Raw genomic sequence first — 18,172 nt, forward strand, 5'->3', positions numbered from 1 at the left:
TCGCGCGCAGAAGGTAGTATAAATACATCTAATTTAATGGTATACTAAATAAACAACGTTGCAATTTACTGTACGAAATTTTCATTATACACACGATATGTTTTCAAATACAGTCAATAGATATCCATGTTAATTTTTTAATATCATATCAAAAATCGACCGCTCCAGCAAGCGAGTACATCGTTCCATAGTTTAATTGGCTAGAGCACTGACACGGTCAGTCGGAGATGTGAGGTTCGATCCCCGCTGGAACGGTCGATTTTTGATATGATTTAAAAAAATGTTAAGAATTTCCTAATGTGTGAGTCAAAGAGAATCATACATATTATCTATGTTCATATACTCATTCATAATAAATGCATATAATGTTACTGAGATAATCCTATCCCATTAGTAATATGAATGTAAGTGCGGATGTTTGTTATTCTTTCACGCAAACCTACTGAACTAATTGTCATGAATCTTTGTACGTAGATTAGTTGGAGATCCAGACCAATACATACTTACTTTTTTCCGACATTCCCACGGGATCGAAAATTTAATAGGTGAAACCAGGAGGCGCCGACAGGTACAAAATATAACCATAAGGACTCAGGGTTTGAATAGAGCCCACAGATCAGGAGCAGAAAGCAGGTTACTACTATCTACGTGCCCTCAATATAATATATATTATGGGCATATGATAGATTAAAATAAATAAAATAATTTATTGCGCAGAGTCAAAATGTGCACTAATATGGTTTTGCTTGATTAGGTTTTATTTATTTGATATTTTATCTGCTTTTAACACTCATTTTACAAAATATCAACATAAAACATTGTGTTGGTTAAAAATTTAAAAGTTGTTTAGTTACGAGTATGAATGATTAGTAAAATTTTTTTTGCCTTCCTGAGGAAATTTAATGTTTAAAAGTAAGTCAATATAGGTTTCATTGTAAAAAAAGATGAATCAATTAGGTCGTATAGACTTTATTGATTGCCACAGATACTATTTGAAATACAATTCGACAGTCAACAAATCTAATAATAATGATATAGGTACACAACTTTTAATATTGATTCAATTCTGAAGTTATAATCATCATACACATCTATTAAATCTAAATTAGAGATATGCTACATCACCAATAAATCCATTTGATAATATAATATTAAGTACACGTAATAAATATTTTGTAAATATTTTAATATAGTGAAAGAGTTTTATTGATAGTCGCACTCTTATATACATACAATACAATAAGACCAAAGAAAGCCCCGTTATGTACAGCCTTAGGCCTTTCCCTTTACATATTAACTAGTTGATCCCGCTTACAATACACAGATTTCACTATCGCGTATTGTCCTGATCCAGTCACTCACTTTGAAGTTTCTTTGGAAATTTCATAGTAGAAACGCTACGTGCATAGTAGAGACGCTACGAGACGAAAATATGTTCCGAGGACATTTTTCTAGCCGGTGTCATGTAGGCTTAATTCCACTTGTTCCTCACTACGGAACTGAGTCGTCGTCCCCACATAAGATTATATCATACGATTGTTCCTTGAAGGTGCTGCGGGTCTGGAGACGGAGGTGGCAAACCTGATCCAGAAGAAGTAGATGGAAGGGCAGCAGCAATGTCCTGATATCCAAATCTATCCATTGGACTTTCATCTGGCGGTGTAACCTCGAGACCAATGCTTCCATTTAGAGCAATCTTAATAGCATTAGCGTTTTGTTGCTTTTGCTGGTGTTGTAAAAGTGAATTAAAGTGCGATATTCCAATTTCTTCCAGACTGCTTTTACGGCGACGAGAAGTAGCAGGCGCTCCGAGTCCTTGTCGTAAGGAGTTTGAGCGACGTAAAAGAATATCGTCAACAACTCTAAGAGAATTAGAACGCCCACGAAAGTCCGTAACGATTGTAGGGCTATCAGGAAGGGAAAGTGAGTTTGCCTTTGCATTAGTTAAAGGTGGGGCTCGAGGAGAGAGGCTGACTAGGCCTCCCAAAGCAGAGCCACGACGACTGCCTGCTGCTGCAGCTTGGATCAGGGCAGTAGAGCAAAAGCTAATGTTGGATTTACGACGGCTGTTATGACGTTCAAACGTCTTTTGAGCTGAAAACGGCGAGGGTCGTACCAAGTATCTAAAAAAAAACGAGTGTACTTTAGACCACGCGGCTGAAGTAAAACTTCTTCAGCTCCATCTAACTTATATCTCCCTCTCAACTTCCATTTGCCTCGCCCGACCAAACTTTTCATAACGCTGTCGTCACGCATTCATCAGCTTACTCCCCAATTCAAGCGTGCGTAAAGAAGTTTTACTTCATAAATATTAAATTACAATAAATGTTTGAAAGAGTGGAATGACTTGTAGGAATGTACTTACATAATGTCGCCTTCTTGCAAATTAAGGTCACAGCTCGGATTTATGATAACGTATGATAGACTGTTACGTTTTTCGCTTACATCATCGTAGTCGACTCCAGTCAAGTTTAAGGACTCTATCCTGGACCGTACAAGGTTTGCAATTTCTGCTCTCTCAATTTGCTGAGCATGATTATCACGAGCTTCGTCTACTAAGCTTGTTGAATACTAAAATGTAATTAATTTATTGAATTATTTTATGTACATTAAATGTGATTAAAGAACTTATAAATTCATTTTTTGTACTTTTTACAGGATACTTTATGTGCATGCATTAAATTAGACAAGTACATTTCATCTTAGCTAATATAAATTTTATGTCATGGAGTTCCAATTCACTAAAGTCATTGCCCCCACAACGATTAATCAAAACAGCACATTATATGGTAAAAGGGCAATAGGGCTCGTGCCACTTCATTAGACTGTTCTACACTGAAACTAATAATGATCTAAGTGCAAATAACGCACAGTTGCGAAACCTAAAACGTCTACAACTAGAAACTAGACTAATCTAAAGCTTGATAAATGATATAACCGTAAACTTACAGCAATTTAATAATTACTATTAATACATGATATGACTATATTTTTTTATTATGAAGTTTAAATGACTAAATACCTTTACGTCGGCGTCTGTTATAGCAATGTTAAAAATATTATATACATAATAAGTTTAAATTTATACTCGAGATATATCGGTGACTAAAATTGTATCTTTTCGATAGAAAAAAAATATACTGTTTGACTCGTTAGTCATCGGCGTAGGCGGTACAGTGGTTGTGTCTTACCGCTGGAGTACGGTCTCCGTAGCAGCCGCTAAGACACCCTGTAGTTCCACGGCGCGAACGGCCTCTCTGCCCCTCCGACCCACCGTCTCCTGCCGCCCCAGCTTCCCCCGTCGCCTGCTGTAATGTTCCTATCACACTTCTGCTACGCCTATATGTCCCTAATACGATGCTCACTCGCATATATATCCTCAAATCGTGTCCATAACAGTATGAAATTTTTTAAGATCTATATATTCTAGTTAGTTTCAATCAATACAAAGATTATTTCTTATTCGAGAGAGCATCAAATTATAAAAAAAAAAATGATTTTTGCAGACTACCTTCGTAAAAAAAATCCATGCAAAACTATAGTTCATTTTATGAGCAAGGTGAAAATACTATAAAACATATTTCAATCTAAATACATCAAGTGAAATCTAAATATAATAAGCTAAGGCGGGTAGTTATCACTTTCACAATATAAATATTACATTTAAACTCTTATACTTGTAAACAAAATTTTTAAGAAACCATGCAAAGATCATGTCAATTATCGGATTCTGATGAAGGGTGTTTACGCTTTCTGCGTATAGCAGCAAATTTTCTGGCATATCAAATCGGCAGTGGTCCGTTGCTACGTAGATGTCATATGATGTTGTCATCCAACATAATATTTTCTAACAGTCCATGCACATTTACAACTAACAGGATAACGATACGGCGGGATTGCGATCATCGAGTTCGATACCGATAGACGTGCAATTCAGTTTTGTTTGTAATTCTGTTCTATTTTATTCAATCCGCCGCGATCAAATGTCAATTGAAAACACTCTTTAGTCAGATCCGTGTTCACGCAAAAGCACAAAGGGTCGACATTTTGGCTATAGCGGTTTGCGATTAAATAGAAAATTAAGCTCGTGTATTTTAAAAGAAATCGAGTATCGTATGAGAAATAGATAGTTGTACAAATGCAAAAAAATCTAGTTGAAAAAGACGCCACGTGTGTAGGCTTTATATGTAAATGTCAGACATTTTACAATGAGAAAGTGTAACGCTGACCCTTAGGAAGGATAAATTGTATTTAAAAAGATTACCCGAAATACAGTCCAATGACTAGGATTATTTATATGCAACGTGTCAGTTTCATAAAATAATAATGTATACGTACAATTAATATATTATTGCGTGAAAAAGTTAAATGTTGGCGGTTGGTAGCGGCGAAGGACTGTATTTAAGGAACAGTAGCTGTGAGTTACAGTAGGCCGACTCACCGATGCGCGCGATGGTCGCAATCCCGCGAGGCGTGACCAAAACCACCCAGACGGGCTCCGTGGCGACATACTCACGTGGTGGGCTTGATCAGCTAGACTCGTATCCTGTGTGCGATAGATCCCTATAGGGATTTCGCATGTCGTAGAACATAGCTTTTGATACAGTCGACCATATGTACGTATCCACATATCCTCCTTTGTAATTTTCATCTGTCACAAGTTCAAGATAGCAAAATGTTACTAAATACTGAACTATAAATATTAAATATAAGTACTTAATACAATGTTATACGAGTAGATAAATGTCAAAAACTTGTAAATTCGTAATAATAATATACATATTTTAATTTGCTTCGATAACTTTTCGCGCTGCGACAGTTTAATAAACATGCAATGATTACCTTTCGCTAGCTAAATCTTCGCTAGCTTATGGAAAAAAACTTACAGAAGTGAGGAATCCTGACCCAGGGGCCTGGTCAACACCCAAGAGTAGTCTTACAAAGGTGATGACGTAATCTTTTACAAATGCTTGATAAAGAAGAGTATCCAACATAGAGGCGGAAAAAACAGAACCAGCTGCAAAAGGCAGTCGAAACATGTAGGAGATATGGGATCCTCTTTCTTTTTCACGCTGCAATAAAAGATGCTGTGATAAATATAATTTTAGGCTTTTAACTCGACTTAAAAACAATATAGCAAACCTTTTCCATCTTTGAGAGGTGTAATGCGTATTTATCGTGAGCTCTGAATTGCATAAAACGCATATTTGATGATTGAGATAGTTCCGTTATAGATTTTATAGATGGAAAGAATCTGAAAAAAAAAATTTAAGTTCAATAAGCTATTAATTAGTAACAGATCGCAGTAGCTTAAATTTTATTCGCTATGCATTGTTATGTATTATAATATTTTTGGCAATGATATCGCTTGCTGTTAGTAATATTCGCATTGCAGCTACCCAAGTACCTAATACTTTACAAATAAACTAATACTTATAGTAAAATAAAAAAGTATACTGATGGATAATTTTACTTGAACATCGTTTGCACTGCCACAATGGTGTTGCAATCTGAGAGACTGTCCTCTTCGGCAGAGTTTGATAATTCTTTGTTGACAACCACCACGTTTTCGGCTAATGTTATCCCGGCTCGTAGAAGATCGTCTAAGCTGTAATATTAAAGGTACGTCAATATTGCTGTTATGATAGAGTATAGCACTACTAAAATACAACTCTAAGATAATTTCTTACCAGTCAATAGTACCAAGCATCCAATAGACAAGTGGAAAATAAGATATGGAGTCGAGGAAAGCCACATCAGGTCTACGTTCCAGTAAAAGGATGATGGGATTTAGTGAAGTTTTAGATCTAAAATGAGCTCGCAATGGAATAATAAAGTTGTAAATTCCATTAGAAGCGTAATCGGCGGCTAGGATGATGGTTTTATTTTGCCATTGATATTCTTTTGCGTTCCGATACGCGCAATGTTCGCACACTTGCGCAAGCTGAAGGCAACAAAGTGGCTTCTTCTCTTTTAACAAGTAGCAAAGTGTTGGACTGACGCCAATAAAAGGCGAAACGGGTGGAAACCCTTTCACGATCCTGAAATTGCGGTGAAAAATAATAAGAATTTTGTTAGCTCAGATTATTACTACGTGTATTACTTAAGTAGAGCAAAGCAAAGCTTTTGAGAATTTTAAATATAATCATTGAGATAAATACATAAATAAGTATACTTACTGTTTGCTTCCTACATAATAAATATGCAGGTCGCATTAAATTTAAAAAGGTAATGATAATAAAAGATAATAGTAATGTGTATACATAATTTACATTAAGTATTGTGCTATTTATAAACTAACATTCAATTTCAAGCACTTAAAATACACTAAAAATAATGCATGTGTCTAAGTTAAATTGTAAAATTATTAAATAAGTAGTATACTTGCTTTATTTTAAGGAAATATTTAAAAAAATATTACACATTTCAACAAATATACGCGTAATGTATCAATTATATTTCATAAACATTTATTGGAATTCAAATAAAACGTTGAAAATAAAGGACATTAAAAGAAACATGTATTATTTATTTTATTATACACCCTAGCTAAGGTCTAATACATAAAATTACCAGAAAGCATTAATAATTTGATGTATTAGATCGCAGGTGTAAGTAACCATGTAATCTCTAACATTTGACAGGAGATCAGGTCAGGATGCTTTATGCTTACCTGGTGAAGTCGTTGCGCCAGGCAGTGCGAGTTTCACTCCCCCCTAGCGAAGACATAGAGCTCGTGGTCGCGTCATCTCTGCAGCCGCCGCGGCAGTGGGGACATACTCAGGACTCAGGGATACGTACACAATACACACATTCGTATCAACTAAACACTCACGAGGGGTAACATTCGTGTGTGCTATAATCGAGCTTAGGAATCGTGCTCTATATAATTTCATATAAAAAGTTTTACTGACAATTTGAGGATTCATTTTAATTTAATAATATAAAATAACTGATAAATATTGATTTAAAGATATTTAATAGTTTCTAATAAAATAAATCTTTATGGTGTTGATAATTTCAATGAAGATTAATGTTTTAGCACATGCGTGTAGCAAAGACATGGCGGTAGTTAAGATATACCTACTTAAGTTTAATTATTAAAATGAAATATGAGAAAATGTGAATAATAATGAGTGTTATTGATTTATTAATATTTTCATATATTAAATCGAGTATTCAATTATGAAAGGAATTATCTTATTTCTTCTCACGAATATATGTTTATAAGAAATATATACATATTTATAAAGAAATAAAATTTATTTAAAGTGTTCTGTCATAAAAATGTTAGTTAAATACATATGAATTTAAATACTATATTGTAGCTTCTATTTAAACTTAGAAAAGGCAAGTTCCCGCAACTCTCTGCTTATAAAACCGTAGCTACTTGAAACTTCCTTGTCTTCCTAGTAGTAAGATTCAAATTGCATTTGTTTATAATTTCGAATAGCATTTGTCTACTATCAAAATTTTTAATAATCAAATTTCATTATTTATTTTACAACCATACGGATCACAATTATTGGGTATATATATAATTTAGCTATATTACATAAATAAATGGATGTAAGCTACAAAAAAAGCAATTCACAAGTTCGATGCACAGCAAACCTTACAATACAATTACGTACTTTGTGCAGAGTGCATGCAGCTGCCGCAATCCGCTTGTTCTATCTACACGATTGAATGTACAGGCTAAAACAAAGAAACAAAATTGCAAAATCGTCAAGATAACGTGCTTTTTAACAGCAACACAATTATGTTGACGACGAAATTAAATAAAAATAAAGCAAAACTTACTTCACTTACTCGCAGTTGTTGTCGAGTTGCGACGATATCCTTAATGTTTACAATAAGACTAAATTTGACTATTTTTGGACTTTTGAATTAAATTTTGCTAACGTGAATTTGAATCTACATAGCGATATATTTGATTGAGAAAAGTTGATAATTTTGAAGGAATTAAATTTCTACGTTTACATTATCGAATGTAGATTCAACATGAAACTTGAAATTTTATTTAAAATTCTACAGATCAAAATTTAAAAGACAGCAAAGTGATAGAAAATAAATATGCGTGCGTGCATGATCGCGGGTATGGCGAGTCGGTTTGCGAAATGTCTTACGCAATCTTTTCGGAGGGCGACCGCCACGGCACGTCATCCTCCAACTCGTCCTCACTTTCATCAGCTCCCACCCCTTCCTCTTGATTGTCAGATGCAATATTTAAGCTGCTGGTTACCATATCCGGAACTGGTAAAATCGATGGCCGTCTACTACCTGATGTTAAACATACGAAACAACGATATGCAACTTTGTTACATTATTGAGTTGTAATCAGGTTGTTCAAGATCTTCCAGGTAAGATCAAGAAAAAAACTTTTGGAGTTTTCTCCTTAAGAATCGATTTTCATATAAATGAAATCCGGTATGAAAGAAATACGAGGAGCAAAATCTACTGAATGAATGACCTCGTTACTCGTTTATTAACGCCATCTATCGGAAGCCTATTTGCTTCGTTCATTTACCATTTGATATGGTAATAATCTTTTTCTTAGACTAGTAAGCCTTTTTTGTGCCTATTAGTCGATCTGAAGGAGTAAACTAGAGTCGTACGTCGGAGCTGACACACACACTTTTTATTTTATTGTGCTGGAATTGGCTGATTATAATGATTGGAATTTAATATTTTATTACTTGAATTTTTTTTTCATATAACTAAACGAATCAAAGAAATAGTACCTCGTCGACAGTTTAAGCTATCGGGGCTTAAAAAGTTAGTATTGTCTGGTCGAGGAAGTAAAAGGTGGCTGTCGGTTGCGCTATCGGTAGCCGGTGATTCTTTGAGACAGGTGCGCGAATCTGACGCCGAAGTTGATGCTTCTCCGAATTTAGCTAGAAGTCATAAGATATTATTGTAGAAATTGTGTTTACATATTCACCTTAAAATATTATTATTATCATCAATATTTAAAATTTATTACGAACATTTTGATAGTGCTTGCATATATTTAAGATAAATTTTAACTTTAAATATAGACAATTTTAATACTTAATTTAAATAATATAGATATCACTTCGTTACGCTCACAAGTTCTACCGATGAAACATGTGGTTCTAAGTTAACTAAATCAATATGCCTTAATAATTTATGGGCCTTAAATTTATAGAAAATATTATTCAATTATGTATTGGATATTAAATGCAAAATGACACGAACACAATTATGATAATAACACGAGGGCAATTTCGTGACAGCAGTGATTATAATTGATGAATATCGAATTCATACTATGAAAACTACGGGATGAGGCATACGCATTAGGCTATTCACGAAAATATTAAAAACTATTGTATATATATAATAAATTAAAATTATCAACACGGGTAAATACTCGCATAAACAGCGATGGATATAACGTCAATCGAATCGAGTTCAACCATTTTTTTTTTAATTTTTAATTTCTACTTTCAAGATATTTATTGAAATAAAATTTAATGTTATTGTTAATTAAATATGTTTAATGTTAAAAAAAAATTGACGTTATAAAAGTTTGCATTTCGATACCGATTAGACGTTGGACGCCAGTTTTGTACATACGCTTTGCTTGAAATTTTGCCTACAACAAAAAATACTAGTTCATCACAAACATGCATGCATGGAAATAACTTTGTATATTCTAACACTAAAAATCATTCACAAATTGAATTCGAGTTGTGATCACGATTTTTAGTTGAAATTATTGATGGAGTGATTTGATACTCGATTGTGTCTGTCGTCTGCAGCAACATGTTTTGTAAATAATAAGTTGTTGTTTACTGAAAATTACCTTACATATGTAACGGAAATATCGGACCACAGTGAATAAAAAAAAAAAAAAAACTGAATTGGAACAATTTTGGCACAATTTTTTTTCACCGTGATCAGTATTACCAAAAATCCCTCTAACACGGAGAGCTGCTCTCTGTTCAGGTCAGCCAATAGACTCGATTTCTATAATGCTTCAGTAAAATAAAATTTTGTTGACATCGAGCAACTTAAGCAAATACAAACTATAAAGTAGATCAAATGGACGCCAAAAAAATAATTACAGGGCGATTTTATCCAATCTACTTTAGGCATTAATCCAACTGTGACACTCACAGCCAGCAACAGTTAAATTAGCGGATGATACAGTATTAGCTGGGTAGATGCGTGATGGCGATGTATTTGGTGTGGAACTCGCGGGAGCTTGTAGAATCACTTGTGGTAGGTCGTACTGAGCCACATTAGTACCGTCTGGTCTTTTCTGCTGTCCGGTGCCGCCTTCCGCATCGCCGGTCTTCTTTTCGTTAGAGAGGAGGCTACATGCAGTTTGATCTTTTGATATAGCATTGGATTTGCTTTCTGTCTGTTTGTCCGATACTACGAAAGCAGAATTTTCTTCCTTCGTGATGCTCATGTAATAGCACGTATCGCTGCTTTTCATGATGTGTCGTGGGCCTGGATTTAGAAGTATGGTATCTTCATAAAATTCAGGTAGTTCTGCGGGACGAACTCCGACTAAAGCTACTCCATACCTGTGAAATAAACGTTAAAGTGAGTATTTTAAATATAAATTGCTCGTATGGTGATCGAAAAATTACGTACTTTCTGTGTGAGTGAAAACTAGCATATGTAAAGCTTTTTCCTTCATATTCGCCAAAAAAGCGACTATCACCGAGAACGATATGGTATATTTCATTTCCTGAGCATTTCCCATAAAGACGATGCCATTCCTCAGGCGATTGTTGACCTTCTCTGTGGAAAATGAACATTTTAGTTTATCATGTTATAGAGGTTCTAGTTTCGAAATATTTTGAATTGAAAATAAAAATAACATACTGGCCACGACTTGTGTGCAGCAGTAGAGTAACAAGAGTCGAGGCTCCGGGACAGGTGCAATTGTTTGCAAGCAGTGCATATTTAAACTCATCTTCACAAACTACGAATTCAGCAAATTTAACATGTAACTTATTCTCCGGCCGAAAGATCTGCACATATTGAGGGACGTTTGGAGCAAAATCTTTTACTGCCCATGACCTGTAATGATTAAATATATTTGATTTTTCTTGCAGTTATAATAACATTAGTTGATGGAAAAAATAATCAATATTATTGTTTTTACTAGTATTTTTTAATCAAAAAGATCGGCAAACAAGTGTACAGCTCACCTGATAGTAAGTGATTACCGTAGCTTATAGAAACCTACACCAGAAGCATTGAAAGCGCGTTACTGACCCTACCTCTGATTCCCCCTAGGAGCTCTGATCACCTTACTCACCAACAGGAACACAACATTGCTTGAAAACAGTATTATTTAGCTGTGATCTTCTGTAACTTCGAGGAGTACCTCGACCTTGGGGTAGTAACCCCAGTCGGGCTGCTCCATATTTTGAGCTGGAAACATTCTGCTGTGCCCCACCTCAGTTACATTAATTTCCTATTTAACTAAGTAAATTAATAATTTGTTTATAATAAGGAAACCGTATTTTTTATTGATAATTTTATAACTTACCTTAAAATTGTATGTTCGTCGGCTGCAGTTTTATCTGCGTAATTTCTTGCAGCCAGTATGAAACATGCTTCGGCTTCGTTCATACGTGCTCGAATGAGATCAGTGTCTTTCAAGCACGATCCTTGGATGTAAATGACACGTTGAGCCCAAATCGGAACCTGTGGAGTACAAATTTGATATTCAACTTAAAAAGTAATTAAACTTTTAAAAATTAACACTTAGTAAATCAAAAAGGAATAAGTATACTTTAATTAATTAATTACTTTCTAAACGGAAAACTGTACTTTACCTGAAGAATCATGCGCATAGTCGTATCAAGTTCCATTGGTGAAAGTAGAACAACGTAATAATCCTGAAGAAGAGGATGCGCGTAGAACTCATTTAGGAAATCCATAATTGTGTCAGCGTGGAGAGTTGTCGAGCAAACAACGACGTGTTTCTCTGATTGTGCCCGATGAGAGGAGTAAGAACCGCCCAGCTTCTGCCTCTCCATCCAGGTGAAAGCCAATTGTTCAAACTGTAATAATGTTACAGAGCATTTTAAAACTGACAAAATAATGAAAATGTTAACAATTGATAAAGTAAAATAAATTTAGTTTTAACAATTAAATTAATTTCCCAAAAATGTATAATTTTGTTACAGTGGAAAAGATTTAATCGGAATCATTGCGAAAATTTCATCCTTCATTGATTTTGATATGAAGCAGCATTTTGAATTTTTCATAAATGTTAAAAGTAAAATCGTATATAACTAATTCACAGAAAAATATTTTATTTATTTAAGTGTATATATATTTGAGTTTAGAAATTGTTCATTCTTGTCATTTTAGGGTAACAATAGTAAGAACTAAATGGATTTGTTTTACAAGAATATTCCAAACCTGTGTCGGTAAGACAACAAGTGCCACTCCAATCATTATGACCATGAATAATTGAGAAGGCCAAATATCGGGTACGAAATCTCCGTATCCTACAGTCGAAAACGTGACTACAACAAAATAGGTTGCTTGAAACAGATTCAGGTGACGATGTCCAGCTCTTTGGAAATGTTGTATACCGCACACGCTTAAACAAAAACTTCAGTGTTATTATGTTTATTAATACAAAGACGACGAAATACTAACCCATTAAAAATGTTTCATGTAATCTATTTATTACAAATAACTTTATATTCTTGTACTATTTATTTCTTTAGCAATATCATATTTCTTTATAGCTTCACTACCTATATTAATCATTATAAGAAGGGAATAGCAATGTATACGTTAGTAAAATCACCGAGAATTACGAGGAATGAACGACAAAATACAAAAAGAGAACCTTTAACGCTCTTAAGGACATTTACTTTGTTAAAATATTAACAAAGTAATTCGTAAGGTTCTCGTTTCATCTTAAAGTTATTCTTTAGAGCTTCATCTAAGATGTTTCATTGAGGAAAAGACTATGATGTATAATTAAATAAATTAAAAATAAAGGTAAGAATCCCTTTACGCTTTGTTCCTAAAAGCTTCGAGGCGGCGTGATAAAATTCTAAAATGCTGCAAATTGAATGAACCCGGCGCGGCGGCGACGCGGAGACGAGTCAGTATTATTTTCGTAATGTTATCAAAATAATTGCTTGTTTTTTGTTTTTCTGCTTATACGTAAAATTTTGGAGGATGGAACGGTTTTCTTTAGAAAAGTGAATTTTTAATTTAGATAATTTAATTCGACGCTCATAGCCTTACGAATTTATAACATTTTTTTTATATTAAAAACGTTTAGTTAACAACATTAAATTGAGCATTGTGGTAAAGGTATTATTATATTTGCCAAAACCATCATCAATCAATCAATCATTAACATAAATAAGCTAATTTTTTCATTTATAGAACAAGATATCCTTACATAACCTTGCATATAACACTATATTTATTTATCACTTAGTATTTCAACTATTGAAACTTCATTGACACAAAAATGTATAATAGGTATACCGTTCAAGATGAAAGTCAGTAGAATTAATATAGATTGAATTTTTTGTAGGAAATCTGATTCTACTCATATTTAATTTCATTGTGTAGAAAAGAATTTTTCTCCGTAAAAGTGACATGACAAACTAGAAGTAAAGATTCAAATGTGCGTTATCACAGTCTGCGATATAAAAGTAAATTGTATTTGGAGTTTGGTAAGAAAATAGTAATATATATATTTACCTAGTAAATACTAAACATAAAAGCGTAACACACAATATCATGAGTTGCTGGGACAAAGCCGACTGAGATTTCTGCATCGCACGGTGCAAGTCGTTCTAAAATTGAAACAACCATAAATCATTTAGGAATAAATAAAATATATCATTTTTTACATTTTAATATTTTCAATATTGGTTAATACTTACAAACATATTTTCTAGAGACCTCTTAGCCAGCCAGCAGTTCAAAAATACTGGTATAAATAAATTGCGAAGAGGCGGGAAAGGTACCTGGAAACCATAACAGTCCTTCACGTTATCTCCGTGATTTTAATTTTGTCGTCGTTATAACTGAAACCAGCGTGATTAATTTTCTCAAGGATTCTATTTATAGTACTAGTTCAAAAACTGACTGTTGATCGAGCTGTACTTTTCATTGTACACCCAATGAGAATAGAAGTTTGTAAGAAATTATTTGAGGATGTGAATTTAAAAGAGTGTTTGTAATTTTGAGAAACTTAAATAAATATAAATAAATAATAATAATTTCGTAATACGTTTACATCTTTAAGCAAATGTTTCAGTTTATTTAAATAAAAACAAAGCAAGCTTCAATTGAATTATTGTTCCCTTTTGAAATGATTACACAACGAATGATGATACAATCAATCACTCACAGCATCAATAGAGAAGTAGATACTCTAGGTAGCAGTTGCATTGGATGTTAAGAGGCTGGAAAATTTTCATATACTTGCTTTAAAATTTGCTTTCGAAGCTAATTAAACGATAGATATATTCTCGTCTTATATGTGCCATATTGTTTAGTGTACGTTAGTAAATTATTAAATTTTAGAATATATTTTCTCACAAGCTAACATGTAATGAGACAATAAAAAACCGATACTTCAAAATATGCGTTTGGTCCTTTATTTTGCTTTTAGTAACAAAAGAATATTTCAGAAAGGTGGCGACCTATAAGAGTTTTATAAAAATACATATTTAAAATCAAAGGAGGTCGTTCTGGTGTACCTACTGGTGCGTGTACCGCTTATATACTGCGATTGCGGGTTTGATACCTAAATGGAGGAAGAAACCACCCAGCAGTGGGATGTTACAAGCCGAATCGATATCAAAGGTAAATAAATAATAGTCTAAAATGCTCCAGAATGTCTCTAACCAAACCCAAATAAATACCTTGTCTGCTAAACTAATCTTATTTTTTGTTTTATGAAAAAGTATGAGTCAAGATATTCCATTGTTTTGGTAGTTAGGTTAGGACAATATTTCATCTATTATGTATATATTAGTAATTTTTATGAAATAGGAAACTTAATATTTTATATAAAAACCGATACTAACGGTGAGAGCAAACGGAACTGTGTTAACCATTTCCAAAATGAAGTGGAATGATAGCACCTGCTGCCAGATGTTGCCCTTGAAAAAAAAAACCAATATTGTAAAATAATGTTATTTCTATACGTAAATTTAAAGGAATTTACTAATAAGAATTATTCAGAATATTACGAATTATTTCCATTGTAGCAATAATTTGTAAAACTGTTATGGTCCAATAAGGAATATTCCTATATATTAATTTTAATTTCGAACTTGTTAGATTTATAATAAATAAGTATTAGAATCTAGTTACTTGCAGCTAATGAACTCAACGATGATATTCTGAGTGATTAAATTCATTTGATGCTTGGCGTGACTGCTGAGTACTAACTGAGTAGAAGGAAATTTTAAGGCATACGCGGCCGCTAACCTTTGGCGGAGATTCGTATTACAATCTAATATAGCTATCTATTTTAAACGAAAAACAGGCAGCACCTACTCCTCGGGAGTCTGGGGATAGATACATTTGAATATCAAGTGATTTATTCTTAATCAGATTACCTTGTATCCGAGGTAAACGAGCAAAATAGCTTCGGCCAAGGAAACCATAGCGAGTATCATCTGCACCCACCAAAGATACAGAGGCCGGTTCACCCATACTATTCCGTCCCAGTTGATGATCGGGTGCTCTTGAAACTCTTCTTCCGTGAGATTTGCCGAGTATTCAAATTCAGTCTTGTTTCCAGGTTTACACCCGTAACTAATAAATTAAACAATTTCTAATAAAGTTTAAAAAGCAGCTTCTAAGGATTTCATCATTATCATCATCATTACAGCCTATACAGTCCGCTGCTGCAAGTTTACGCCAAAAATAACGTGAACTCGTGTGTTTTGCCCATAGTCACCAGTGCTGTCAGTCAGTCAGTGCTGTGTGGCTACGGCACTAAAGAATTTAGCCACCCCCTTTCTTCCCGTGGGTGTCGTAAGAGGCGACTAAGGGATAACAAGGTTCCACAACCACCTTGGAACTTAAGAAGCCGACCGATGGCGGGATAACCATCCAACTGCTGGCTTTGAAATACACAGGTCGAAGACGGGCAGCAGCGTCTTCGGTGCGACAAAGCCAGTACTGCGGTCATCTAAGGATTTGTATTTTGGAAAATTTTAATTTTATAATTAAATCTTAACGTTAAATCGTTATAAATCTATTTTCTAATGCGGTAGCAAAAATTATTTATTGAAAAATAAAACGTTCACGAAAACAACATTCATTACATTCAAATCACGTTAATATATTCACGTTGCTACTAAGTAATTGTATATATAAAAAGCTACTAGGAACTGTCATTATTCCTAATATATGAAATTGATTTTTTACATAAAAAGCAAACCGATTTGCTACCAATTGCGTTAACTTTGAATATTTATTTATCGTGACGTTCTACTGACCTAGATAGTTTATAGAAATGAAATTATTCTGATCTACACTTAAATGAATGTCACATAGTACAATAAATAAATCACTGTATAGCCAACAGTTCAATCGATAAAATTACATTTGATGTTTATAATAAGAATCTTGTTATAGGCTAAAATGTTATTAGGTAAATAAGTAATAAGGAAACAATTTCAATCTCAAAAAAAAACAAATCCGATCTTACTATACCCAATTTAGTAATTATATATATATTAGGGTTAGGCAATTTAGTATAATTTAAAATATACCTAAAAAGAGTTGTCACTAATGCCTGTATATTTTTGTAATTGAGTTAAACTGCTGTAAAGGCTAAAGTTTTTCAATTCTATAACAAAAACTTACCAAGATGCAGATATTGGATCTCCGTCGGCACAAACGCGAAAAATGTAGAGAAGACAGGCAAGAATCTTTAAAAATAGATTTACTATCCTAATGCGTAAACCTAGAACAATTAAAAAAAATTATACTACTATCGAAAAATTACGAATTGAAAAATAAATTTTACATTACTCTATAAAAAAATCTACAGACACAACTATAGATATATTTCAATGAACTCGTAATAAGGGTAAATTTCGAAAGAAATGTATTTCTCATATAGCAAAATATGTAGATCATCTCAAATATTGATTGAGATATTTTTACTTAATGAGTCAGTTTTAGGAATTAATGATTTTTGTAAATGATACCGTTTTACAGATATACTTGTTTTTTTTTTTCTTGTTAGCAATATTTGTTAGCAATTCCCATGCACATATGATGCATAAAAATAAACGCTTATAGGTGCATTTATAAATATATGCGGCTCTTCGATTTCACTGAATAGAGCCAGTGAACCGATGCGATGTTGTTCGAATCATAGGCGTTTTAAATAAACTGTCAGTACTTTTTTTCAGGTAAACGTGATATCAATAAGCTTCGAATTTCAAATGTATTCAACATTAATTCAATAGCCCCAACTACGAGAAATATTGTGTACCTTCATTTCAAAAAAGAATTTATTATTGTATATTATAAACATTATAAATCTATCATATCTAATATATGCATATACATATATATATATATATATATATATATATATATATATATACCTGAAGTAATAACAAACGTCCATTCAAGTCCATAAAAGTATGTATATATATGGACTTGAATGGACGTTTGTTATTACTTCAGGTTTCAAATGAAATAAATGTTAGAGACTTCATGTGCAATTATTGTGGTATTGTGAAGTCGCTTTTTTGTCTTTATTTTTTCATAAATTTAATTCATTACCTTCTTTACTGAATAATAGACATTAACAAAAGTTCATAAAATTTTTACATCCCTAGTTGTTTGATACCGAGCAATCATATTTTTATTACAAAGATATTTTCAATTTCATTGGACATTAAATAATATTAATTTAAAAACCGGATTATTTCCTTTCATGCTGCTAAGCTTTGATTTGTTGTATGTACCCTTACATACATTTTTACACCATCAAATAAAATTAAAGCTCATCATCAGGAGATCTTGCTACCTTACTTACCGTAGGAGCACAATACTACTTGATTGCAGTATTATTTGACTGTTTACTTCATTTCTATTTCTACATATGAATGTTTATATCACGCGTAATAATTACAATCAATTATTTTTTATAATA

At 33.2% G+C, this 18,172-nt stretch overlaps 1 protein-coding gene across 1 annotated transcript in view; it reads right to left on the reverse strand.

Moving 5' to 3' along the window:
• Positions 1–953: 953 nt before the first annotated feature.
• The window catches only part of LOC123668667 (potassium channel subfamily T member 2), a 102,906-nt gene continuing 85,687 nt past the window's right edge, over positions 954–18,172 (reverse strand). Inside the window, exons 3-22 of the mRNA XM_045602377.1 lie at positions 16,867–16,966; positions 15,609–15,807; positions 15,072–15,146; positions 13,920–14,003; positions 13,735–13,829; positions 12,406–12,604; positions 11,829–12,056; positions 11,540–11,697; positions 10,867–11,064; positions 10,633–10,782; positions 10,147–10,562; positions 8,745–8,897; positions 8,130–8,283; positions 5,691–6,041; positions 5,474–5,608; positions 5,143–5,254; positions 4,887–5,072; positions 4,442–4,651; positions 2,366–2,571; positions 954–2,123 (exon numbers count right to left, since the gene is read on the reverse strand). Coding sequence (XP_045458333.1) covers positions 1,529–2,123; positions 2,366–2,571; positions 4,442–4,651; positions 4,887–5,072; positions 5,143–5,254; positions 5,474–5,608; positions 5,691–6,041; positions 8,130–8,283; positions 8,745–8,897; positions 10,147–10,562; positions 10,633–10,782; positions 10,867–11,064; positions 11,540–11,697; positions 11,829–12,056; positions 12,406–12,604; positions 13,735–13,829; positions 13,920–14,003; positions 15,072–15,146; positions 15,609–15,807; positions 16,867–16,966 — 4,004 coding nt within the window. The 3' untranslated portion in view covers positions 954–1,528. The remainder of the gene's footprint in view (positions 2,124–2,365; positions 2,572–4,441; positions 4,652–4,886; positions 5,073–5,142; positions 5,255–5,473; positions 5,609–5,690; positions 6,042–8,129; positions 8,284–8,744; positions 8,898–10,146; positions 10,563–10,632; positions 10,783–10,866; positions 11,065–11,539; positions 11,698–11,828; positions 12,057–12,405; positions 12,605–13,734; positions 13,830–13,919; positions 14,004–15,071; positions 15,147–15,608; positions 15,808–16,866; positions 16,967–18,172) is intronic.

This window comes from Melitaea cinxia, chromosome Z, assembly GCF_905220565.1.
Source record: "Melitaea cinxia chromosome Z, ilMelCinx1.1, whole genome shotgun sequence".
In the NCBI taxonomy this organism is placed as follows: domain Eukaryota; kingdom Metazoa; phylum Arthropoda; class Insecta; order Lepidoptera; family Nymphalidae; genus Melitaea; species Melitaea cinxia.